The sequence below is a fragment of the Oncorhynchus clarkii genome, unplaced genomic scaffold (genome assembly GCF_045791955.1).
Source record: "Oncorhynchus clarkii lewisi isolate Uvic-CL-2024 unplaced genomic scaffold, UVic_Ocla_1.0 unplaced_contig_13846_pilon_pilon, whole genome shotgun sequence".
Taxonomy (NCBI): domain Eukaryota; kingdom Metazoa; phylum Chordata; class Actinopteri; order Salmoniformes; family Salmonidae; genus Oncorhynchus; species Oncorhynchus clarkii.
Window position 1 is genome coordinate 43,084 of NW_027258457.1, and position 26,080 is coordinate 69,163.

The 26,080-nt window shown below is 43.9% G+C and overlaps 1 protein-coding gene across 3 annotated transcripts; it reads right to left on the bottom strand.

The window, feature by feature from the left end:
- Positions 1-3,224: 3,224 nt before the first annotated feature.
- LOC139396967 (methyltransferase-like protein 22) lies at positions 3,225-26,080 on the bottom strand. 3 transcript variants are annotated; one of them, XM_071143904.1, is made up of 13 exons: positions 25,978-26,027; positions 25,610-25,662; positions 24,819-24,962; positions 24,134-24,443; positions 22,375-22,499; positions 21,999-22,039; positions 19,597-19,741; positions 12,691-12,762; positions 9,848-9,901; positions 9,624-9,704; positions 7,489-7,591; positions 5,484-5,652; positions 3,225-3,451 (listed from the first exon to the last, which is right to left on the bottom strand). In XM_071143904.1, the coding sequence occupies exons 3-13, from the start codon at positions 24,922-24,924 to the stop codon at positions 3,419-3,421; spliced, it is 1,239 nt and encodes a 412-aa protein (XP_071000005.1). In that variant the 5' UTR covers positions 24,925-24,962; positions 25,610-25,662; positions 25,978-26,027; the 3' UTR covers positions 3,225-3,418. The 3 variants fall into 3 exon arrangements, with proteins under 3 accessions (XP_071000005.1, XP_071000006.1, XP_071000004.1); XM_071143905.1 differs by having other exon boundaries at positions 25,610-25,678; positions 25,978-26,005; XM_071143903.1 differs by lacking the exon at positions 25,610-25,662 and having other exon boundaries at positions 25,978-26,080.

The following is a 26,080-nucleotide window of genomic DNA, read 5'->3' on the forward strand; positions in this document are numbered from 1 at the left end:
CCTATCTAGTGGCTCAACTAAAACCCTGCAACTTGTTTCAGTTTCTAGTTTGATTAGTCCTATGTACAGAACACACACATGGTAACAGGAAGTTATCATTCCTTTTTTTGGGGGGGGGGGGGGGGGAGGGGGGTATGATATGTATGTCTCCAACTTCCTCACTCATTAATATTCATGGTTCATTCAGGATGATCTGTAACCACGGTAACATCCACATAACCATGGTAACATCCATGTTTAGAAACATTCCATTCGTATTTATAGGATTTACAAGTTTGATGTAGTCATTGGGTGCTATGAATATGGGCCCAAATACTTCACTTTGTAATACTTTAATACGCCAGTGGATCTGTCCCAATTCTTCCTGTCCCCTAAAATTGGGGGGGGGGGGGGACTATTTACAACAAGCGCTGTCATTTCTAAATGGTTCACCTGATATGGATGAAAATACACTCAAATTAAAGCTGACAGTCTGACCTTTAACCTTGTAGTCCTTGTATCATTTCAAATCCCAAAGTGTTGGGAGTCCAGAGCCACAACAACAACAACAAAACGTGTCACTGTCCCAATACTTTTGGAGCGTACTGTGTATATTGACGGATAACACTTATGACTGAGGAGCTTAATTAAACTGTCTTATCGGATCAGAACCCAAAACACAAGCTTGTTATCCTCCACTGTGTGTAAAGAATGTCATTTTAAACCTGAAAACACAGTTAAAACTATCATTCTGATCTCATAGATGGTCAGTCGTAGCTCCGTCTGTGAATTTGTGAGTGGTTCCAATTCCTCAGCTGTTGACATAAAAAAAGAGGCCGGGTGGAGGCTTGGTTGTTGTTTCAATCCCAGAAAACACATTTAAGACGGTATGAATCAAAGTTCACAAATTCTAATAAAGACATTTTTCTGTTGTTTAAATAAATCAATAACTTGTATTTTATTTAGTCATTTTGAATCAAAAGATGAGTGTATAATTGTGAAATAAACAGTGCTGTGGTCTTGTATCAATATACACACATTATGTGTGCACTATATGTCTGCTTATAAAGCTCATATAAACATTATTAGGTAGTTTATTTTATTAAATATATGAACTTAGAAATACTGATTGATAAACAGTTTATTTACTCAATTGTTAACAAGCTATTTAATAATGTCTTTTAAGTTATAAACAGACATTAAGGTAGTGTTCCATAGGACTCTGGTCCCTACATAGTGCACTATTTTAGACCAGGGTCCATAGGGCTCTAGACCAGGGTCCATAGGGCTCTAGACCAGGGTCCACAGGGCTCTAGACCAGGGTCCACAGGGCTCTAGACCAGGGTCCACAGGGCTCTAGACCAGGGTCCACAGGGCTCTAGACCAGGGTCCATAGGGCTCTAGACCAGGGTCCACAGGGCTCTAGACCAGGGTCCACAGGGCTCTAGACCAGGGCTCTAGACCAGGGTCCACAGGGCTCTAGACCAGGGTCCACAGGGCTCTAGACCAGGGTCCACAGGGCTCTAGACCAGGGTCCACAGGGCTCTGTTCCAGGGTCCATAGGGCTCTAGACCAGGGTCCACAGGACTCTAGACCAGGGTCCACAGGGCTCTAGACCAGGGTCCATAGGGCTCTAGACCAGGGTCCATAGGGCTCTAGACCAGGGTCCATAGGACTCTAGACCAGGGTCCATAGGACTCTAGACCAGGGTCCATAGGGCTCTAGACCAGGGTCCATAGGGCTCTAGACCAGGGTCCATAGGGCTCTAGACCAGGGTCCATAGGGCTCTAGACCAGGGTCCACAGGGCTCTAGACCAGGGTCCACAGGGCTCTAGACCAGGGTCCATAGGGCTCTAGACCAGGGTCCATAGGGCTGTAGACCAGGGTCCATAGGGCTCTGGTCCAGGGTCCATAGGGCTCTGGTTCAGGGTCCATAGGGCTCTAGACCAGGGTCCATAGGGCTCTGGTCCAGGGTCCATAGGGCTCTGGTCCAGGGTCCATAGGGCTCTGGTCCAGGGTCCATAGGGCTCTGGACCAGGGTCCACAGGGCTCTGGTCCAGGGTCCACAGGGCTCTGTTCCAGGGTCCACAGGGCTCTGGTCCAGGGTCCACAGGGCTCTGGTCCAGGGTCCACAGGGCTCTGTTCCAGGGTCCACAGGGCTCTAGACCAGGGTCCATAGGGCTCTAGACCAGGGTCCATAGGGCTCTAGACCAGGGTCCACAGGGCTCTGGTCCAGGGTCCATAGGGCTCTAGACCAGGGTCCATAGGGCTCTAGACCAGGGTCCACAAGGCTCTAGACCAGGGTCCATAGGGCTCTGGTCTAAAGTAGTGCACTATATTGAGGATAGGATACCATTTGGGATGCATCCCAGGTCAGTGTTTTACCTGATCACTCATCATTTACATCGGAACAAAACATTCAGAGGCTATGGGACTCTCCCATTTCACCGGTTCACATCAATCTAACAGCAAGTAAATGAGAATATAGTGAATATATATATATCACAACCCCTGGTCTGAGCTTAAAAACATCTTATTTAACAAGTGAGTTCATTTACAGAGATCATTCCTAGTGTCTTTGTTCAGTGCTGTCCAGCTGCCCTGATTGAAATGACTGCTATTAGTTCACTAAATAATCTATATGTTTTATCAATACCTTCTCAACACTGACCACAAGAGGCTCCGAAAACACCAGGAGCAGGTCTAGGAGCAGGTCTAGGAGCAGGTCTAGGAGCAGGTCTAGGAGCAGGTCAAAGGAGCACGTCTAGGAGCAGGTCAAGGAGCAGGTCTTGGAGCAGGTCTAAGATCAGAAAACTCCATGGAGCAGGTCTAGGAGCAGGTCTAAGATCAGAAAACTCCATGGAGCAGGTCTAGGAGCAGGTCTAGGAGCAGGTCTAGGAGCAGGTCAAGGAGCAGGTCTAGGAGCAGGTCAAAGGAGCAGGTCTAGGAGCAGGTCAAGGAGCAGGTCTTGGAGCAGGTCTAAGAAGCAGGTCTAAGGAGCAGGTCAAGGAGCAGGTCAAAGGAGCAGGTCTAGGAGCAGGTCAAGGAGCAGGTCTAGGAGCAGGTCAAAGGAGCAGGTCTAGGAGCAGGTCAAGGAGCAGGTCTTGGAGCAGGTCTAAGGAGCAGGTCTAAGGAGCAGGTCAAGGAGCAGGTCTAGGAGCAGGTCAAGGAGCAGGTCTAAGGAGCAGGTCTAAGGAGCAGGTCTAGGAGCAGGTCTAGGAGCAGGTCTAGGAGCAGGTCTAGGAGCAGGTCTAAGGAGCAGGTCTAAGGAGCAGGTCTAAGGAGCAGGTCTAGGAGCAGGTCAAGGAGCAGGTCTAAGGAGCAGGTCTAGGAGCAGGTCTAGGAGCAGGTCTAAGGAGCAGGTCTAGGAGCAGGTCTAGGAGCAGGTCTAGGAGCAGGTCTAGGAGCAGGTCTAGGAGCAGGTCAGCTCCTCAGAGGGTTAGACAGGCACCGCTGTCACTTTCCACAACTCCTGAAAAAGAGAAAGTCTAACATTGGAATTGGAGTTGATGACAACGCAATATATAAAAGACTGTAAATACCCAACTTGAAGCAACCACGTATTTAGCCCTGGAGCACGTTCTGATTGGCCAGTGAGGGGGTCATGCCTCAACACACCTACAACACGTTCTGATTGGCCAGTGAGGGGGTCATGCCTCAACACACCTACAACACGTTCCGATTGGCCAGTGAGGGGGTCATGCCTCAACACACCTACAACACGTTCTGATTGGCCAGTGAGGGGGTCATGCCTCAACACACCTACAACACGTTCTGATTGGCCAGTGAAGGGGTCATGCCTCAACACACCTACAACACGTTCTGATTGGCCAGTGAGGGGGTCATGCCTCAACACACCTACAACACGTTCTGATTGGCCAGTGAAGGGGTCATGCCTCAACACACCTACAACACGTTCTGATTGGCCAGTGAGGGGGTCATGCCTCAACACACCTACAACACGTTCTGATTGGCCAGTGAGGGGGTCATGCCTCAACAGTGCTGGAAACATAGTTTTGGATAGGGGTTTAGGATATAGTACTAGAAACATTCTGTTGGGTTTAGGATATAGTACTAGAAACATACTGTTGGTTAGGGGTTTAGGATATAGTACTAGAAACATTCTGTTGGGTTTAGGATATAGTACTAGAAACATACTGTTGGATAGGGGTTTAGGATATAGTACTAGAAACATACTGTTGGTTAGGGGTTTAGGATATAGTACTATAAACATTCAGTTGGGTTTAGGATATAGTACTAGAAACATACTGTTGGATAGGGGTTTAGGATACAGTACTAGAAACATACTGTTGGGTTTAGGATATAGTACTAGAAACATACTGTTGGATAGGGGTTTAGGATATAGTACTAGAAACATTCTGTTGGGTTTAGGATATAGTACTAGAAACATTCTGTTGGGTTTAGGATATAGTACTAGAAACATTCTGTTGGGTTTAGGATATAGTACTAGAAATATACTGTTGGGTTTAGGATATAGTACTAGAAACATTCTGTTGGTTAGGGGTTTAGGATATAGTACTAGAAACATACTGTTGGTTAGGGGTTTAGGATATAGTACTAGAAACATACTGTTGGTTAGGGGTTTAGGATATAGTACTAGAAACATTATGTTGGGTTTAGGATATAGTACTAGAAACATTCTGTTGGGTTTAGGATATAGTACTAGAAATATACTGTTGGGTTTAGGATATAGTACTAGAAACATTCTGTTGGATAGGGGTTTAGGATATAGTACTAGAAACATACTGTTGGGTTTAGGATATAGTACTAGAAACATTCTGTTGGATAGGGGTTTAGGATATAGTACTAGAAACATACTGTTGGGTTTAGGATATAGTACTAGAAACATTCTGTTGGGTTTAGGATATAGTACTAGAAACATTCTGTTGGGTTTAGGATATAGTACTAGAAATATACTGTTGGGTTTAGGATATAGTACTAGAAACATTCTGTTGGTTAGGGGTTTAGGATATAGTACTAGAAACATACTGTTGGTTAGGGGTTTAGGATATAGTACTAGAAACATACTGTTGGTTAGGGGTTTAGGATATAGTACTAGAAACATTCTGTTGGGTTTAGGATATAGTACTAGAAACATACTGTTGGGTTTAGGATATAGTACTAGAAACATTCTGTTGGTTAGGGGTTTAGGATATAGTACTAGAAACATACTGTTGGTTAGGGGTTTAGGATATAGTACTAGAAACATACTGTTGGTTAGGGGTTTAGGATATAGTACTAGAAACATTCTGTTGGGTTTAGGATATAGTACTAGAAACATACTGTTGGGTTTAGGATATAGTACTAGAAACATACTGTTGGGTTTAGGATATAGTACTAGAAACATACTGTTGGATAGGGGTTTAGGATATAGTACTAGAAACATACTGTTGGATAGGTGTTTAGGATATAGTACTAGAAACATATTGTTAGGGGTTTTCTAGGTACAGTAAAGTGTGTATATGAAACTGTCTGTCTCTCACCAGTTGCTCTATGCGCTCATACAGCAGGCACTGTGGGAAAGAGGGTGTGACCTGCTCCACTGTGAAGCATGTCCGTCCGTCCCTCAGCTCCTGCATCTCACACAGACAGTGGCGGAAATGGTCGTAGGCCTCGCAGGATATGTCCATGTGTCTCAGAGTGAAGTTCAGCCTGGGGAAGGAAGGAAGGAAGGAAGGAACACACACACACACACACACACACACACACACTAATTACAAGATGTGGCACATGAGCTGGATTTATTTTTTACATTTAGCATAAATCTATATATACAAGAACCTGATGGTCACTCTGACAGAGCTCCAGAGTTCCTCTGTGGAGATGGGAGAAACTTCCAGAAGGACAACCATCTCTGCAGCACTCCACCAATCAGGCCTTTATGGTAGAGTGGTCAGACAGAAGCCACTCCTCAGGAAAAGGCACATGACAGCCCGCTTGGAGTTTGTCAAGATGCACCTAAAGGACTCTCAGACAATGAGAAACAGGATTCTCTGGTCTGATGAAACCAAGATTGAACTCTTTGGCCTGAATGCGAAGCGTCACGTCTGGAGGAAACCTGGCACCATCCCTACGGTGAAGCATGGTGGTGGCACCATCCCTACGGTGAAGCATGGTGGTGGCACCATCCCTACGGTGAAGCATGGTGGTGTTTTTCAGCAGCAGGGATTGGGAGACTAGTCAGGATCGAGGGAAAGATGAACGGAGCAAAGTACAGAGAGATCCTTCATGAAAACCTGCTCCAGAGTGCTCAGAACCTCAGACTGGGGCGAAGGTCCAACAGGACAACGACCCTAAGAACACAGCCAAGACAACGCAGTAGTGGCTTCGGGAAAAGTCTCAATGTCCGTGAGTGGCCCAGCCAGAATAGACAGGTATGTAGTACAGGTATGTTACCTCTTCTCTATAGACAGGTATGTAGTACAGGTATGTTACCTCTTCTCTATAGACAGGTATGTAGTACAGGTATGTTACCTCTTCTCTATAGACAGGTATGTAGTACAGGTAGGTTACCTCTTCTCTATAGACAGGTATGTAGTACAGGTATGTTACCTCTTCTCTATAGATAGGTATGTAGTACAGGTAGGTTACCTCTTCTCTATAGACAGGTATGTAGTACAGGTATGTTACCTCTTCTCTATAGACAGGTATGTAGTACAGGTATGTTACCTCTTCTCTATAGACAGGTATGTAGTACAGGTATGTTACCTCTTCTCTATAGACAGGTATGTAGTACAGGTATGTTACCTCTTCTCTATAGACAGGTATGTAGTACAGGTATGTTACCTCTTCTCTATAGACAGGTATGTAGTACAGGTAGGTTACCTCTTCTCTATAGACAGGTATGTAGTACAGGTAGGTTACCTCTTCTCTATAGACAGGTATGTAGTACAGGTATGTTACCTCTTCTCTATAGACAGGTATGTAGTACAGGTAGGTTACCTCTTCTCTATAGACAGGTATGTAGTACAGGTAGGTTACCTCTTCTCTATAGACAGGTATGTAGTACAGGTATGTTACCTCTTCTCTATAGACAGGTATGTAGTACAGGTATGTTACCTCTTCTCTATAGACAGGTGTGTAGTACAGGTATGTTACCTCTTCTCTATAGGCAGGTGTGTAGTACAGGTAGGTTACCTCTTCTCTATAGATAGGTATGTAGTACAGGTATGTTACCTCTTCTCTATAGACAGGTATGTAGTACAGGTAGGTTACCTCTTCTCTATAGACAGGTATGTAGTACAGGTAGGTTACCTCTTCTCTATAGATAGGTATGTAGTACAGGTATGTTACCTCTTCTCTATAGACAGGTGTGTAGTACAGGTAGGTTACCTCTTCTCTATAGACAGGTATGTAGTACAGGTATGTTACCTCTTCTCTATAGACAGGTATGTAGTACAGGTATGTTACCTCTTCTCTATAGACAGGTATGTAGTACAGGTATGTTACCTCTTCTCTATAGACAGGTATGTAGTACAGGTATGTTACCTCTTCTCTATAGACAGGTATGTAGTACAGGGGAGACGGAGGTTGTTACAGATTCTGTACAGAGTTCGGAACAGCGCATCTGTCAGGTCGTCATCGTAGCACACTGGAACAAATGTCAAATAAATACAGTTTATTACCATTAACATTCCACAGAGATCATTAACATTCCACAGAGATCTTGAACATTCCACAGAGATCATTAACATTCCACAGAGATCATTAACGTTCCACAGAGATCTTGAACGTTCCACAGAGATCTTGAACATTCCACAGAGATCATTAACATTCCACAGAGATCATTAACATTCCACAGAGATCATTAACATTCCACAGAGATCATTAACATTCCACAGAGATCATTAACATTCCACAGAGATCATTAACATTCCACAGAGATCATTAACGTTCCACAGAGATCATTAACATTCCACAGAGATCATTAACATTCCACAGAGATCATTAACGTTCCACAGAGATCATTAACATTCCACAGAGATCATTAACATTCCACAGAGATCATTAACGTTCCACAGAGATCATTAACGTTCCACAGAGATCATTAACATTCCACAGAGATCATTAACGTTCCACAGAGATCATTAACATTCCACAGAGATCATTAACATTCCACAGAGATCATTAACGTTCCACAGAGATCATTAACATTCCACAGAGATCATTGACATTCCACAGAGATCATTCACATTCTACAGAGATCATTAACATTCCACAGAGTAGTCTGCTCTGAGTGAATTAGCAGGGAGTTCATTAACATTCCACCAGATAACATTTGTTACCATAAAAATAACACCTGATCCTACCGGTTAAACACCTGATCCTACCGGTTAAACACCTGATCCTACCGGTTAAACACCTGATCCCACCGGTTAAACACCTGATCCTACCGGTTAAACACCTGATCCCACCGGTTAAACACCTGATCCCACCGGTTAAACACCTGATCCTACCGGTTAAACACCTGATCCTACCGGTTAAACACCTGATCCTACAGGTTAAACACCTGATCCCTGATCCTACAGGTTAAACACCTGATCCCACCGGTTAAACACCTGATCCCACCGGTTAAACACCTGATCCTACCGGTTAAACACCTGATCCCACCGGTTAAACACCTGATCCTACCGGTTAAACACCTGATCCCACCGGTTAAACACCTGATCCCACCGGTTAAACACCTGATCCTACCGGTTAAACACCTGATCCCACCGGTTAAACACCTGATCCTACCGGTTAAACACCTGATCCTACCGGTTAAACACCTGATACCACAGGTTAAACACCTGATCCTACCGGTTAAACACCTGATCCTACAGGTTAAACACCTGATCCTACCGGTTAAACACCTGATCCCACCGGTTAAACACCTGATCCTACCGGTTAAACACCTGATCCTACCGGTTAAACACCTGATCCTACCGGTTAACACCTGATCCTACCGGTTAAACACCTGATCCTACAGGTTAAACACCTGATCCCTGATCCTACCGGTTAAACACCTGATCCTACCGGTTAACACCTGATCCCACCGGTTAACACCTGATCCCACCGGTTAAACACCTGATCCTACCGGTTAAACACCTGATCCTACCGGTTAAACACCTGATCCTACAGGTTAACACCTGATCCTACAGGTTAACACCTGATCCTACAGGTTAAACACCTGATCCTACCGGTTAAACACCTGATCCTACCGGTTAAACACCTGATCCTACAGGTTAAACACCTGATCCTACCGGTTAAACACCTGATCCTACCGGTTAAACACCTGATCCTACAGGTTAAACACCTGATCCTACCGGTTAAACACCTGATCCTACAGGTTAAACACCTGATCCTACAGGTTAAACACCTGATCCTACAGGTTAAACACCTGATCCTACCGGTTAACACCTGATCCTACCGGTTAACACCTGATCCTACCGGTTAAACACCTGATCCTACCGGTTAACACCTGATCCTACAGGTTAAACACCTGATCCTACAGGTTAACACCTGATCCTACCGGTTAAACACCTGATCCTACCGGTTAACACCTGATCCTACCGGTTAAACACCTGATCCTACCGGTTAACACCTGATCCTACCGATTAAACACTTGATCCCAACTGTCTTACCGTCAGCCGCGATGATAATTGTTGTGTTGTCATGGAGATCTGCCACTTCATCCTCTGTCCATCCAAACTCTGCATCAGCGTCTGAGAAACAAGAGATGAATGGATGAGGAAGAGGAGAGATCAGCAGAGAGACCATGGTTTAACATCACGTGTGTTTCTCTATGTGTGTGTGTGTGTGTGTGTGTGTGTGTGTGTGTGTGTGTGTGCTCATGTAGCCTGCCCACCTGTGCAGAGATCGTGTCTGAGCCAGTCCAGTAGACGTACTCGCACCTCCCCACCTGTTAAAGAGACAACACTTTAATGATATATGTATGAAACAGTTCAGGGAGAGAGAGAGCTAGCCTGGTACTACATATTGTAATGAAACAGCCAGGGAGAGAGAGAGAACTAGCCTGGTACTACATATTGTAATGAAACAGCCAGGGAGAGAGAGAGAGAGAGAGAGAGAGAGAGAGAGAGAGAGAGAGAGAGAGAGAGAGAGAGAGAGAGAGAGAGAGAGAGAGAGAGAGAGAGAGAGAGAGAGAGAGAGAGAGAGAGAGAGAGAGAGAGAGAGAGAGAGAGAGAGAGAGAGAGAGAGAGAGAGAGAGAGAGAGAGAGAGAGAGCTAGCCTGGTACTACATATTGTAATGAAACAGCCAGGGAGGGAGAGAGAGAGAGAGAGCTAGCCTGGTACTACATATTGTAATGAAACAGTCAGGGAGAGAGAGAGAGAGAGAGAGAGAGAGAGAGAGAGAGAGAGAGAGCTAGCCTGGTACTACATATTGTAATGAAACAGTCAGGGAGAGAGAGAACTAGCCTGGTACTATATATTGTAATGAAACAGTCAGGGAGAGAGAGAACTAGCCTGGTACTACATATTGTAATGAAACAGTCAGAGAGAGAGAGAGAGAGAGAGAGAGAGAGAGAGAGAGAGAGAGAGAGAGAGAGAGAGAGAGCTAGCCTGGTACTACATATTGTAATGAAACAGCCAGGGAGAGAGAGAGAGAGAGAACTAGCCTGGTACTATATATTGTAATGAAACAGTCAGGGAGAGAGAGAACTAGCCTGGTACTACATATTGTAATGAAACAGTCAGAGAGAGAGAGAGAGAGAGAGAGAGAGAGCTAGCCTGGTACTACATATTGTAATGAAACAGTCAGGGAGAGAGAGAGAGAGAGCTCAATTTCATTATAATACTAAACAGGGCGTGTCCGTGGCACAGGCACGACAACTGTGATTGGACAATAGAACTAACAGGGCGGAGCTTTCTTAGCATCTGTAATTAAACAGTTACACAGTCTGTCATCACTGTGGGTTGATTGATTTCCAGTTCATCACTTGTGATTGATAATGTCCAGGAGGACTAGCTAGCCCGAAATTTGAAAATAAAGCACATTTGATGACCTTTAACTGACGTTCTCCTAACACCAATAAAAGGGCTATAAATAGATAACGTTAGAGGTTGGTTTACCCTGTCAGAAAGGTCAGGGAAGGGAAGGATACCTAGTCAGTTGTACAACTGAATGCCTTCAACTGAAATGTGTCTGACACATTTAACCCCCAACCCTTCTGAATCAGAGAGGTGTGTCTTCCACATTTAACCCAACCCTTCTGAATCAGAGAGGTGTGTCTTCCACATTTAACCCAACCCTTCTGAATCAGAGAGGTGTGTCTTCCACATTTAACCCAACCCTTCTGAATCAGAGAGGTGTGTCTTCCACATTTAACCCAACCCTTCTGAATCAGAGAGGTGTGTCTTCCACATTTAACCCAACCCTTCTGAATCAGAGAGGTGTGTCTGACACATTTAACCCAACCCTTCTGAATCAGAGAGGTGTGTCTTCCCACATTTAACCCAACCCTTCTGAATCAGAGAGGTGTGTCTTCCACATTTAACCCAACCCTTCTGAATCAGAGAGGTGTGTCTTCCACATTTAACCCAACCCTTCTGAATCAGAGAGGTGTGTCTGACACATTTAACCCAACCCCTCTGAATCAGAGAGGTGTGTCTTCCACATTTAACCCAACCCCTCTGAATCAGAGAGGTGTGTCTGACACATTTAACCCAACCCCTCTGAATCAGAGAGGTGTGTCTTCCACATTTAACCCAACCCCTCTGAATCAGAGAGGTGTGTCTGACACATTTAACCCAACCCCTCTGAATCAGAGAGGTGTGTCTTCCTCATTTAACCCAACCCCTCTGAATCAGAGAGGTGTGTCTTCCTCATTTAACCCAACCCCTCTGAATCAGAGAGGTGTGTCTTCCTCATTTAACCCAACCCCTCTGAATCAGAGAGGTGTGTCTTCCTCATTTAACCCAACCCCTCTGAATCAGAGAGGTGTGTCTGACACATTTAACCCAACCCCTCTGAATCAGAGAGGTGTGTCTTCCTCATTTAACCCAACCCCTCTGAATCAGAGAGGTGTGTCTTCCTCATTTAACCCAACCCCTCTGAATCAGAGAGGTGTGTCTTCCTCATTTAACCCAACCCCTCTGAATTAGAGAGGTGTGTCTTCCTCATTTAACCCAACCCCTCTGAATCAGAGAGGTGTGTCTGACACATTTAACCCAACCCCTCTGAATCAGAGAGGTGTGTCTGACACATTTAACCCAACCCCTCTGAATTAGAGAGGTGTGTCTTCCTCATTTAACCCAACCCCTCTGAATCAGAGAGGTGTGTCTTCCTCATTTAACCCAACCCCTCTGAATCAGAGAGGTGTGTCTTCCTCATTTAACCCAACCCCTCTGAATCAGAGAGGTGTGTCTTCCTCATTTAACCCAACCCCTCTGAATTAGAGAGGTGTGTCTTCCTCATTTAACCCAACCCCTCTGAATCAGAGAGGTGCGGAGGGGGGGGGGGGGGGGGGGGGCTGCCTGCTGTCTTAATCGACATCCACGTTGTTGGCGCCCGGGGAATAGTGGGGTTACATGACTTTGTATTTGTTATTAAACTAAATCAAAAGTGGTGAGGCGCTGGCCGAGCTGATTGAAAATGCCAGCTGGTCACACGTTTGCCGGCAACCCTGTGTGTGCAAAAAAACGTTGTTTAAGTAACGTTCTCTCGCTACACATTGTCTAACGGCTCACCTGCAGGTTCCATCAGGTGTCTGTTCAACGTCACGTTCTTCTGGCACATGCTCAGTAGGTCCTCCCCAACGTCTGCAACACAACGTTACACAGATATTGGGATTTTGACACGGCGTTTATGTAACTTTGAACTTAGAAACATTACAGAGACGTTGGGCGTCCAACATTCTAAAACACAACATTGGAAATAGAACAAACACGACCAATAAGAGATCTTCATTTAGGAACAGCTTGCTACCAGCTCATCAATTCTTACAATGATTCTGACCTTGGATCGGTGAAGCATGGTGACTACCATGGAGAATGGTTTCTGTATCAGAGATGATTCTGACCTTGGATCAGTGAAGCATGGTGACTACCATGGAGAATGGTTTCTGTATCAGAGATGATTCTGACCTTGGATCAGTGAAGCATGGTGACTACCATGGAGAATGGTTTCTGTATCAGAGATGATTCTGACCTTGGATCAGTGAAGCATGGTGACTACCATGGAGAATGGTTTCTGTATCAGAGATGATTCTGACCTTGGATCAGTGAAGCATGGTGACTACCATGGAGAATGGTTTCTGTATCAGAGATGATTCTGACCTTGGATCAGTGAAGCATGGTGACTACCATGGAGAATGGTTTCTGTATCAGAGATGATTCTGACCTTGGATCAGTGAAGCATGGTGACTACCATGGAGAATGGTTTCTGTATCAGAGATGATTCTGACCTTGGATCAGTGAAGCATGGTGACTACCATGGAGAATGGTTTCTGTATCAGAGATGATTCTGACCTTGGATCAGTGAAGCATGGTGACTACCATGGAGAATGGTTTCTGTATCAGAGATGATTCTGACCTTGGATCAGTGAAGCATGGTGACTACCATGGAGAATGGTTTCTGTATCAGAGATGATTCTGACCTTGGATCAGTGAAGCATGGTGACTACCATGGAGAATGGTTTCTGTATCAGAGATGATTCTGACCTTGGATCAGTGAAGCATGCTGACTACCATGGAGAATGGTTTCTGTATCAGAGATGATTCTGACCTTGGATCAGTGAAGCATGCTGACTACCATGGAGAATGGTTTCTGTATCAGAGATGATTCTGACCTTGGATCAGTGAAGCATGGTGACCATGGAGAATGGTTTCTGTATCAGAGATGATTCTGACCGGGGATCAGTGAAGCATGCTGACTACCATGGAGAATGGTTTCTGTATCAGAGATGATTCTGACCTTGGATCAGTGAAGCATGGTGACTACCATGGAGAATGGTTTCTGTATCAGAGATGATTCTGACCTGGGATCAGTGAAGCATGGTGACTACCATGGAGAATGGTTTCTGTATCAGAGATGATTCTGACCTTGGATCAGTGAAGCATGGTGACTACCATGGAGAATGGTTTGTGTATCAGAGATGATTCTGACCTTGGATCAGTGAAGCATGGTGACTACCATGGAGAATGGTTTGTGTATCAGAGATGATTCTGACCTTGGATCAGTGAAGCATGGTGACTACCATGGAGAATGGTTTCTGTATCAGAGATGATTCTGACCTTGGATCAGTGAAGCATGGTGACTACCATGGAGAATGGATTCTGTATCAGAGATGATTCTGACCTTGGATCAGTGAAGCATGGTGACTACCATGGAGAATGGTTTCTGTATCAGAGATGATTCTGACCTTGGATCAGTGAAGCATGGTGACTACCATGGAGAATGGTTTCTGTATCAGAGATGATTCTGACCTTGGATCAGTGAAGCATGGTGACTACCATGGAGAATGGTTTCTGTATCAGAGATGATTCTGACCTTGGATCAGTGAAGCATGGTGACTACCATGGAGAATGGTTTCTGTATCAGAGATGATTCTGACCTTGGATCAGTGAAGCATGGTGACTACCATGGAGAATGGTTTCTGTATCAGAGATGATAGGCAGTAGTAATATTACTCACTCTGACTTGAGAAGTAATGGAATTTTCATTCTCTGAATACATTCAGAAGAACAGTCTATTTAATATGATGCTTCCTGGTCTACGCAGACAGACAGACAGACAGGCAGGCAGAAAGACAGACAGGCAGGCAGGCAGGCAGGCAGGCAGGCAGGCAGACAGACAGACAGACAGGCAGACAGACAGGCAGACAGACAGGCAGGCAGGCAGGCAGGCAGACAGACAGACAGAAAGGCAGGCAGGCAGACAGACAGACAGACAGACAGACAGACAGGTAGAGTAGCTTGGAATGATCCTGCCATTTGAAATGTTCTTTCCCTCTCCAGAAGAGCACTTTAATACAAGTGCAATAATTATCATTTAACTATAACATTTAAGTACCTTACTGTGATGGGTTTCAATGACAACAAAAAAAACAGACACAAATTGCTTCATAGAAAACTGCAATTTCTCAAGCAATAATTTTGCTACGACTGTCTGAGTGGTCTGAGTTGGGAGGGGAGAACTAGCTGTTATTGGGAGAGAGGTGTTGAACACTAGGACTGTCTGAGTGGTCTGAGTTGGGAGGGGAGAACTAGCTGTTATTGGGAGAGAGGTGTTGAACACTAGGACTGTCAGAGGGGTCTGAGTTGGGAGGGGAGAACTAGCTGTTAAAGAACACTAGGACTGTCAGAGGGGTCTGAGTTGGGAGGGGAGAACTAGCTGTTATTGGGAGAGAGGTGTTTAACACTAGGACTGTCTGAGTGGTCTGAGTTGGGAGGGGAGAACTAGCTGTTATTGGGAGAGAGGTGTTGAACACTAGGACTGTCTGAGTGGTCTGAAGTTGGGAGGGGAGAACTAGCTGTTAAAGAACACTAGGACTGTCTGAGGGGTCTGAGTTGGGAGGGGAGAACTAGCTGTTATTGGGAGAGAGGTGTTTAACACTAGGACTGTCTGAATGGTCTGAGTTGGGAGGGGAGAACTAGATGTTATTGGGAGAGAGGTTTGGAACACTTTTTCATATTGGTCTAGTAACTAATAGGTGATGACACCAGGCAGGCCAAAACTCCACCCCACCAAAACAGGCTGAGATTTCAGGCGGTCTTTTCAAACAGCTCTCATACTAAAAGGACATGATTATGATTTTCCCCAATTACACAGTATTATTCCAACCTCATAGTGTGGTAATATACAGCGCCATCGGAAAGTATTCAGACCCCTGGACCTTTTACACATTTTGTTACGTTACAGCTTTATTGTGAAATGTATTAAATCATCATTCAATCTCCACACAGTACACCATAATGACATCACAATACCCCATAATGACATCACAAAACCCCATAATGACATCACAATACCCGATAATGACATCACAATACCCCATAATGACATCACAATACCCCATAATGACAGCTTATTGATTTATTTTTGCTCATTTATAAAAAACGGAATTATCACATTTACCTAAGTATTCAGACCTTTTACTCAGTAACTTGTTGAAGCACCTTTGGCAGTGATTACAGCCTTGAGTCTTCTTGGGTATGACGCTACAAGCTTGGCACACCTGTATTTGGGGAGTTTCTCCCATTCTTCTCTGCAGATCCTCTCAAGCTCTGTCAGGTTGGGCGTCGCTGCACAGCTATTGTCAGGTCTCTCCAGAGATGTTCGATCGGGTTCAAGTCCGGGCTCTAGCTGGGCCACTCAAGAACATTCAGAGACTTGTCCCGAAGCCTCTCCTGCATTGTCTTGGCTTTGTGCTTAGGGTCGTTGTCCTGTTGGAAGATGAACCTTCGTCCCAGTATGAGGTCCAGCGCTCTGGAGCAGGTTTTCATCAAGGAACTTTCAGTACTTTGCTCCGTTTATCTTTGTCTCGATCCTAACGAGTCTACCAGTTCCTGCCGCTGAAAAACTTCCCCACAGCATGATGCTGCCACCGCCATGCTTCACCGTAGGGATGGTACCAGGTTTCCTCCAGAGTTGACGCTTGGCATTCAGGCCAAAGAGTTCAATCTTGATTTCATCAGACCAGATCAAATCTCCACATAGGATTTCTGGAGCTCTGTCAGAGTGACCCTCGGGTTCTAGGTCACCTCCCTGGACCAAGGCCCTTCTTCCCTGATTGACCAGGTTGGCCGGGTGGCCAGCTCTAGGAAGAGTCTTGGTGGTTCCAAACTTCTTCCATTTAAGAATGATGGAGGCCACTATGTTCTTGGGGACCTTCAATGCTGCAGAAATGTTTTGGTACCCTTCCCCAGATCTGTGCCTCGACACAATCCTGTCTTGGAGCTCCGCTGACAATTCCTTCGACCTCATGATTTGGTTTTTGCTCTGACATGCACTGTCAACTGTGGGAACTTAAATAGACTGGTGTGTAGCTTTCCAAATCATGTCCAATCAAATGAATTTACCACAGGTGAACTCCAATCAAGTTGTAGAAACATCGCAAGGATGATCAACGAAAACAGGATGCACCTGAACTCAATTTCGAGTCTCAAAGCAAAGGGTCTGAATACTTATGTAAATAAGGTATAGCTGTTTTTTTTTTATTTTATAAATGAGCAAACATTTCTAAAAACCTGTTTTCGCTTTGTCATCAGGAGGTATTGTATGTAGACTGCTGAGGATAAAAATAAAAAATGTAAATCCATTTTAGAAAAAGGCTGTAAAACATGGAAAAAGTCGATGGGGTCTGAATACTTTCCAAAGGCACCGTGTATAAAACCCAGGAAAAGCACATTGTGGACTGCACTGGGCCTTTACAGAAGAAACACAGACCTGCACTCAGTTCATTAAGCTGAAAAGAACTGACGTGATATTGGCTAGAGCAGTATGCTTTTTCTCTTTCAACACATGACTCTCACGCACCTGCAACAAGCCCAAATCAGATGGGAGAGTGCTTTTCCTCACGCTGAATGTCTTGATTGCACTATATAATAGTGACAGAGGTAGAATAGAGGGGTTTGAAACTGCCAAGGTGGTGGAGACCAGTGCTGCCTCCTCTCAACTCAGTTGTAACTGTGAAATCACTATCCTGGTCACCATTATCTACAGATGTGGGTTTAGAGGCATGTTAAATCACTATCCCTGGTCACCATTATCTACAGATGTGGGTTTAGAGGCATGTTAAATCACTATCCCTGGTCACCATTATCTACTGATGTGGGTTTAGAGGCATGTGAAATCATTATCCTGGTCACCATTATCTACAGATGTGGGTTTAGAGGCATGTTAAATCACTATCCCTGGTCACCATTATCTACTGATGTGGGTTTAGAGGCATGTGAAATCATTATCCTGGTCACCATTATCTACAGATGTGGGTTTAGAGGCATGTTAAATCACTATCCCTGGTCACCATTATCTACTGATGTGGGTTTAGAGGCATGTGAAATCATTATCCTGGTCACCATTATCTACAGATGTGGGTTTAGAGGCATGTTAAATCACTATCCCTGGTCACCATTATCTACAGATGTGGGTTTAGAGGCATGTTAAATCACTATCCTGGTCACCATTATCTACAGATGTGGGTTTAGAGGCATGTTAAATCACTATCCTGGTCACCATTATCTACAGATGTGGGTTTAGAGGCATGTTAAATCACTATCCTGGTCACCATTATCTACAGATGTGGGTTTAGAGGCATGTTAAATCACTATCCTGGTCACCATTATCTACAGATGTGGGTTTAGAGGCATGTTAAATCACTATCCTGGTCACCATTATCTACAGATGTGGGTTTAGAGGCATGTTAAATCACTATCCTGGTCACCATTATCTACAGATGTGGGTTTAGAGGCATGTTAAATCACTATCCTGGTCACCATTATCTACAGATGTGGGTTTAGAGGCATGTGAAATCATTATCTTGGTCACCATTATCTACAGATCTATGTACATCTCTTATTTAATTCAACCGAGTAGACTAGTACAGTACCAGGCAACAGTTTGGACACACCAACTCATTCAAGGGATTTCTTTCTTTTCACCATTTTCTACCTGATAAAATAATAGTGGAGACATCAAAACTATGAAATAACACATATGGAATCATGTAGTAAGCAAAAAAAAAACAAAAAAAAATTAAACTAATCCAAATATATTTTATATTCTTCAAAGTAGTCACCCTTTGCCTTGATGATAGCTTTGAACACTCTTGGCATTCTCTCAACCAGCTTCATGAGGTTGTCCCATTGAATGCATTCTAATGAACAGATGTGCCTTGTTAGAAGTTAATTTGTGGAATTTCTTTCCTTCTTAATGCGTTTGAGCCAATCAGTGGTGTTGTGAAAAGGTGGATGTGGGGAGGGGGGGGGGGGGGGGGGGGGGGGTACAGAAGTTAGTCTTATTTGTGGTATTTTTCAAAAAAAATCTAAAAACCAGTTTTCACTTTGCCATTATGGGGTATTGTGATGTCATTATGGGGTATTGTGATGTCATTATGGGGTATTGTGTGTAGATTGATGAGGGGAAAAACAACAACAATTTAATCAGTTTTAGAATACGGCTGTAACGTAACAAGATGTGGAAAAAGTCAAGGGGGTCGGAACACTTTCCGAAGGCACTGTAGATGTTCTGTCTCTGTCCACAACAATTTAACATTGTTTTCTCTTTCAGAAACTGTCACAGTCCTTGGTTTCAAATACAGCATAAATTACTGATTTAAAAAAAAAGCATTCTTCCAAACATAGTAAATAGACCGGTAGCTTATGTAAAAGTATAGTATATGCGTCAGTATTGCTTTGCGACAGGAGCACAACATCACAGCCTAATGAATCTCAGAGCCCAGACCATAGCAGATAGAAATACAATAATATAGGGCCTCATTGTCCAGGCGGAGTTACCTATATAGCAGATAGTTAGTTACCTATTCTTCTCAGAAATGGCGCACGCAGTTATTTAATGTGGCGTTTACACAGCTAAATGTATACATGAGGCCCCCAGAGGGGCGAAGACCCCTGGTTTACCTGACGGTACCTTACCTGTGCAGTACACTGTTTTGGCCACCGTTGCCATGACTACGCTGGTCAGCCCAGTCCCTGCCCCCAACTCCAAGACGGTGGCTCCTCTGAATGTAGTTGGCTGAGACAGGATTAAATCAGCCAATAGGAAGGCGCCACGCCAGACCTAGTAAAAGAGCCACACAGCACCTTCAGAAACGATTCACACACCTTGACTTTATCCACATTGTGTTGTATTACAGCCTGAATTTAAAATGGATTACATTGATATTTTGTTGGTCACTGGCCTGACACACAATACCCCATAATGTCAAAGTGGAATTAAGTTTTTTTGATTTTTTTGAAACCAAAAATTATAATATGAAAAGCTGAAATGTCTTGAGTCAATAAGTATTCAACCCCGTTGTTATGGAAACGCCTAAATAAGTTCAGGAGTAAAAAATGTGCTTAACAAGTCACATAATGAGTTGCGTGGACTCACTGTGTGTAATAATAGTGGTTAACATGATTTCTGACCACGTCATCTCTGTACCCCACATATACAATCATCTGTAAAGTCGAGAAGTGAATTACAAGCACAGAATCAACTATTAAAGACCAGGGAGGTTCTCCAATGCCTCGTTAAGAAGAGCTCCTATTGGTAGACATTGAATATCCCTTTGAGCATGGTGAAGTTATTAATTACACTTTGGATGGTGCAACAATACACCCAATCACTTCAAAGATACAGGCGTCCTTCCTAACTCAGTTGCCGGAGAGGAAGGAAACCACTCAGTGATTTCACCATGAGAACAAAGGTGATTTTAAAACAGTTACAGAGTTTAATGGCTGTGACAGGAGAAAACTGAGGATGGATCAACTACATTTTTTATTTATTTTTTATTTTATTTTACCCCTTTTTCTCCCCAATTTCGTGGTGTCCAATTGTTGTAGTAGCTACTAGCTTGTCTCATCGCTACAACTCCCGTACGGGCTCGGGAGAGACGAAGGCTGAATGTCATGCGTCCTCCGATACACAACCCAACCAGCCGTACTGCTTCTTAACACAGCGCGCATCCAACCCGGAAGCCAGCCGCACCAATGTGTCGGAAGCTACACCGTGCACCTGGCAACCTTGGTTAGCGCGCACTGCGCCCGGCCCGCCACAGGAGTCGCTGGTGTGCGATGAGACAAGGAGATCCCTACCGACCAATCCCTCCCTAACCCGGACGACGCTAGGCCAATTGTGCGTCGCCCCACGGACCTCCCGGTCGCGGCCGGTTACGACAGAGCCTGGGCGCGAACCCAGGGACTCTGATGTGGATCAACAACATTGTAGTGACTCCACAATACTAACCTACATGACAGAGTTTAATGGCTGTGATAGGAGAAAACTGAGGATGGATCAACAACATTGTAGTTACTCCTCAATACTAACCTAACTGACAGAGTTTAATGGCTGTGACAGGAGGAAACTGAGGATGGATCAACTACATTGTAGTTACTCCACAATACTAAACTAAATGACAGAGTGAAAAGAAGGAAGCCTGTACAGAATAAAAACATTCCAAAACATACATCCTGTTTGCAACGCGACCCTAAAGTAATACTGCTAAAAATGTGGCAAAGAAATTAACTTTTTGTCCTGAATACAAAGTGTTTTGTTTGGGGCAAATTCAATACATTACTGACCACTCTCCATATTTTCAAGCATAGTGGTGGAAGCATCATGTTATGGGTATGCTTGTAAGAATTAAGGGCCGGGGAGTTTTTCAGGATAAAAAAAGAAACTAAATGGAGCTAAGCACAGGCAAAACCCTAGAGGAAAACCTGGTTCAGTCTGCTTTCCAACAGACACTGGGAGATTAATTCACCTTTTAGCAGGACAATAATCTAAAACACAAGGCCAAATATACACTGGAGTTGTTTACCAAGAAGACAGTGAGGATAACCTGGGAGATGAATTCACCTTTCAGCAGGACAACAACCTAAAACACAGGGCCAAATATACACTGGAGTTGTTTATGTTCCTGAGTGGCCGAGTTACAGTTATGACCTAAATCTACCTGTAAATCTATGGCAAGACCTACAAATGGTCGTCTAGCAATGATCAACAACCAATTTGACAGTTTGAAGATTTAAAAAAAAGAATATTTAGGAAATGTTGAACATCTAGGTGTGAAAACTTATGTAAACTAGTTATTTCTCTACATCTTTTCAATAAATTTGCAAAAATGTCAAAAAACATGTTTTCTCTTTGTCATTATGGAGTATTGTGTCTTGATGGGTGAGAAAATCAATCAATTTTGAATACAAGCTGTCACCCAACAACATGTGGAATAAGTCAAGGGGAGAGAGAGAAAGGCAAAGAGAGAGAGAGAGAGAGAGAACGAGAGAGAGAGAAAGAGAGAGAGAGAGAGAGAAAGAGAGAGAGCGACACTCACCTGTTTGCCAACATCTTCTAAAGGAGTGGCCATAGTGTGTTCTGTTAAAGACATGTTGGATTTAAACAGTTATAACACAAATAAACACAGTTATAACACATATAAACAGTTAAAACACAGTTATAAAACACAGTTATAACACACATACACAGTTATAACACATAAACAGTTATAACACAGTTATAACACATATAAACAGTTATAACACACAAACAGTCATAACACACATAAACACAGTTATAACACACAGTTATAACACACACTTCTGCCTCTCAGACCTGTCTTCACTCAGCTCTTCAGGAATTACATTGGACTAAAAACAAAATAAGTGACCAGGGTCAGTCAGCGGTAGAAACCAGTCCTGTTCTCTTCTCACCTATCCTGATGACGTCTCTAGGACACTCCTCCTCCTCATCCTCCTCCTCTTCATCTCTTCTTGCCTGGCTGAGGATGATGGGGTAGACCATGTCTCTGTCCCTCTCAGGGAGTCTTTGTCTGGGCCTGGATAACATCTACAATAGTTAGTCATGTCTCTATCTCAGACTGACAGGTATAACATGTACAATAGTTAGTTAGTCATGTCTCTATCTCAGACTGTCTAGACAGGTATAACATGTACAATAGTTAGTCATGTCTCTATCTCAGACTCTGACAGGTATAACATGTACAATAGTTAGTCATGTCTCTATCTCAGACTGTCTAGACAGGTATAACATCTACAATAGTTAGTCAGTCATGTCTCTATCTCAGACTGTCTAGACAGGTATAACATGTACAATAGTTAGTCATGTCTCTATCTCAGACTGTCTAGACAGGTATAACATGTACAATAGTTAGTCATGTCTCTATCTCAGACTGTCTAGACAGGTATAACATGTACAATAGTTAGTCATGTCTCTATCTCAGACTCTGACAGGTATAACATGTACAATAGTTAGTTAGTCATGTCTCTATCTCAGACTCTGACAGGTATAACATGTACAATAGTTAGTCATGTCTCTATCTCAGACTGTCTAGACAGGTATAACATGTACAATAGTTAGTTAGTCATGTCTCTATCTCAGACTCTGACAGGTATAACATCTACAATAGTTAGTCATGTCTCTATCTCAGACTCTGACAGGTATAACATGTACAATAGTTAGTCATGTCTCTATCTCAGACTCTGACAGGTATAACATCTACAATAGTTAGTCTGGAACAGGATTGGGAAACTTTGATGGGAAATGGGCCATAAAAAAAGTGTCGGAGAGAAGATTTAGCTATGTTTATTTTATTACTACTTTGCTGCAACTCCACACATTCTGCTACAGGGTAGAGAGAAATGTTTGCTGTTTTTAATATGATACCTGAGTGAGATTGACGAACAAAATCAATGCGGGCTCCTCGGTCGGCAATTCGACCATGATATACTACAAGTTTACATAGCTGGCCGCTAGACTAACTTACCAATATAAAAAACAAGTACTATATAATGCTGAGAGAGATAATTGAGTGACTGTCATAAGAAGAGATGCACAACCACATTTCTAAATAATGCTGAGAGAGATAATTGAGTGACTATCATAAGGAGAGAAACACCGCTGATGCACAACCACATTTCTAAATAATGCTGAGAGAGATAATTGAGTGACTGTCATAAGGAGAGAAACACTGCTGATGCACAACCACATTTCTAAATAATGCTGAGAGAGATAATTGAGTGACTGTCATAAGGAGAGAAACACTGCTGATGTACAACCACATTTCTATATAATGCTGAGAGAGATAATTGAGTGACTGTCAATAGCTGTCATAAGAAGAGAAACCCTACCGATGCACAACCACATTTCTAAATAATGCTAAGAGAGATAATTGAGTGACTGTCAGTGACTGTCATAAGAAGAGAAACCCTACCGATGCACAACCACATTTCTATATAATGCTGAGAGAGATAATTGAGTGACTGTCATAAGAAGAGAAACACTGCTGATGTTCAACCACATTTGTATATTGGACCTTGGTGTATTCTACCATTCTATTGATCCACTGGCCGTAAAACATCTACAGGACAACAATCAAATGAAGGCTATAAAACACAAAGGGAAGGTTTGACTGTAATAACTGTGGTGATGTGGAGGTGCGATGTAACTGACCTGCGTGGTACCTCTAAATCTCCATCTTCATCCAGGGGTGGTTCTACCCCTCCGTCCTCATCCCTGTCAGCCCCTCTGTCCTCATCCCTGTCCACTCCTCCATCAGCCCCTCGGTCCTCATCCCTGTCCACTCCTCCGTCCTCATCCCTGTCCACTCCTCCGTCAGCCCCAGTCTCACTCCCTCTAGCATCTCCCCTTCCACTCTCCTCCTGGGTGTCGCGGTCTAACTCTTCCCCTCCGCAGGGGGAACCGAGGTCACAGGTGCGCTGCTTCGTTCCGTCCCACAGGATTCTGAACCGGGAGATGAAAACTAGACACACAGGCTGCGTTTAGACAGGCACCCCAATTCTGATCTTGTTTTCACTCATTGGTATTTTGACCAATCAGATCAGCTCTGAAACAGATCTGACGTGAAAAGGTCTGATGTGATTGGTAAAAAGACCAATTATTGGGGGAAAAAATACCAGAATTGGGCTGCCTGTGTAAACACAGCAATAGAGGGTTGGGACAGTTCCGTTGACATTCAGGAAAGACCTACATTGAAACTAAATTAAAACATTTTCATAATTTAATTTTGTGTCATTTCACACACACACACACACACACACAGACACACACACACACACACACACACACAAACACACACACACACACACACACACACACACACCCACCCCTCCAGTACCTGGTTGTCCTACGCGGTTGAGGCGTGCCATGAGGTGGCGAGAGTTGGGCAGCAACAGGTGAACATCAGACAACACTGTGTCATAATGGAAGGTGATCTGGTCCATGGCTCACCCTGCATGTCATCTACCTGCCTGCAGCACACCTGGCGAACACACACGCGTCAGACACACGCGTTGCAAGCACAAACTGACACACAGGTGCATATATACATTTGTCGCAAGCACACAGGTCACATACACACACACTTTAAGAGCTTAAAATACCAAATGGGCTGTATTTCAGGTGAAATAAAGCCTGTCTCTGTTATCTGTTAGACAGGTGAAATGCAGCCTGTTATCTGTTAGACAGGTAAAACACAGCCTGTTATCTGTTAGACAGGTAAAATACAGTCCTGTTATCAGTTAGACAGGTAAAACACAGCCTGTTATCTGTTAGACAGGTGAAATACAGTCTGTCCCGGGACCTCAGAACTAAAAGACAAGGCCAACAGCTAAATGGATTCCCCAACCCTCAGCCAGAGGCAATCTGCGGCTCAGCAAAGTGCCCTCTCCAGCATCACAGTGAACTGTTGTAGCAGCAAGCCGCCTCATAGCTGGAAAAGCACCAATTGACGTCGCCATAGCTACCGACTAAGGAGAGTGTGTTGACGACCCTGTATTCATTATGTCAACAAGAGACATCATAAATGGTTCTTAAACACAATCTTCTTAGTGGGTGTGGCTAAAATGTATGTTGTTATGCCCTGCAGTTAGCAGCCAACGTTACTTATAACTGTTAGCGGTCACTCACCTTTCCAGTGGTAGTTAGCTAACTTTTCTAGCCAGAAGCTGTCAATGAAAATGCTGCAAAGACGTGTGTCTGGTAAACATGTATTGATTTGGTCAAATAAACTAGCCTTCTCTACGATGGGAACTTCTGACAAACGTAACTGAATGGGTGGGAGGGAACCTGCTAGAAACAGCTGTCATGAGCTAGCTTGATGCTAGCTACTCTGATAATGAATGACTTGGCAAGGTCCAGGGGCAGACTAACTAACTAACAACGACGCTAGCTAACGAGGGACATTTAACGGGCACATTTAAATGAAACACTTCCAACACATGACATTCAATACAGTCTAATAACATAAACACGCATTTAATTCACTCTGAGCTTACAACGACGCGCAGACTGTCTCAAATATCAGCTTCCAAGTCGTACAGAAATAACACTAGGTGTACAGAATACAGGCGGTGTCACATTATTATTTCACCCACCAAC

Bases quoted from the DNA above. Each gene is read 5' to 3' on its own strand.
- LOC139396967 (XM_071143903.1), bottom strand. From the start codon at position 24,924: ATGGACCAGATCACCTTCCATTATGACACAGTGTTGTCTGATGTTCAC. The intron at 22,040-22,374 runs GTGAGAAGAGAA...TGTCTTTAACAG, and splicing joins TAGAGACGTCATCAGGATAG to AACACACTATGGCCACTCCT. The intron at 9,705-9,847 runs GTGGGCAGGCTA...CTTGTTTCTCAG, and splicing joins CAGACACGATCTCTGCACAG to ACGCTGATGCAGAGTTTGGA.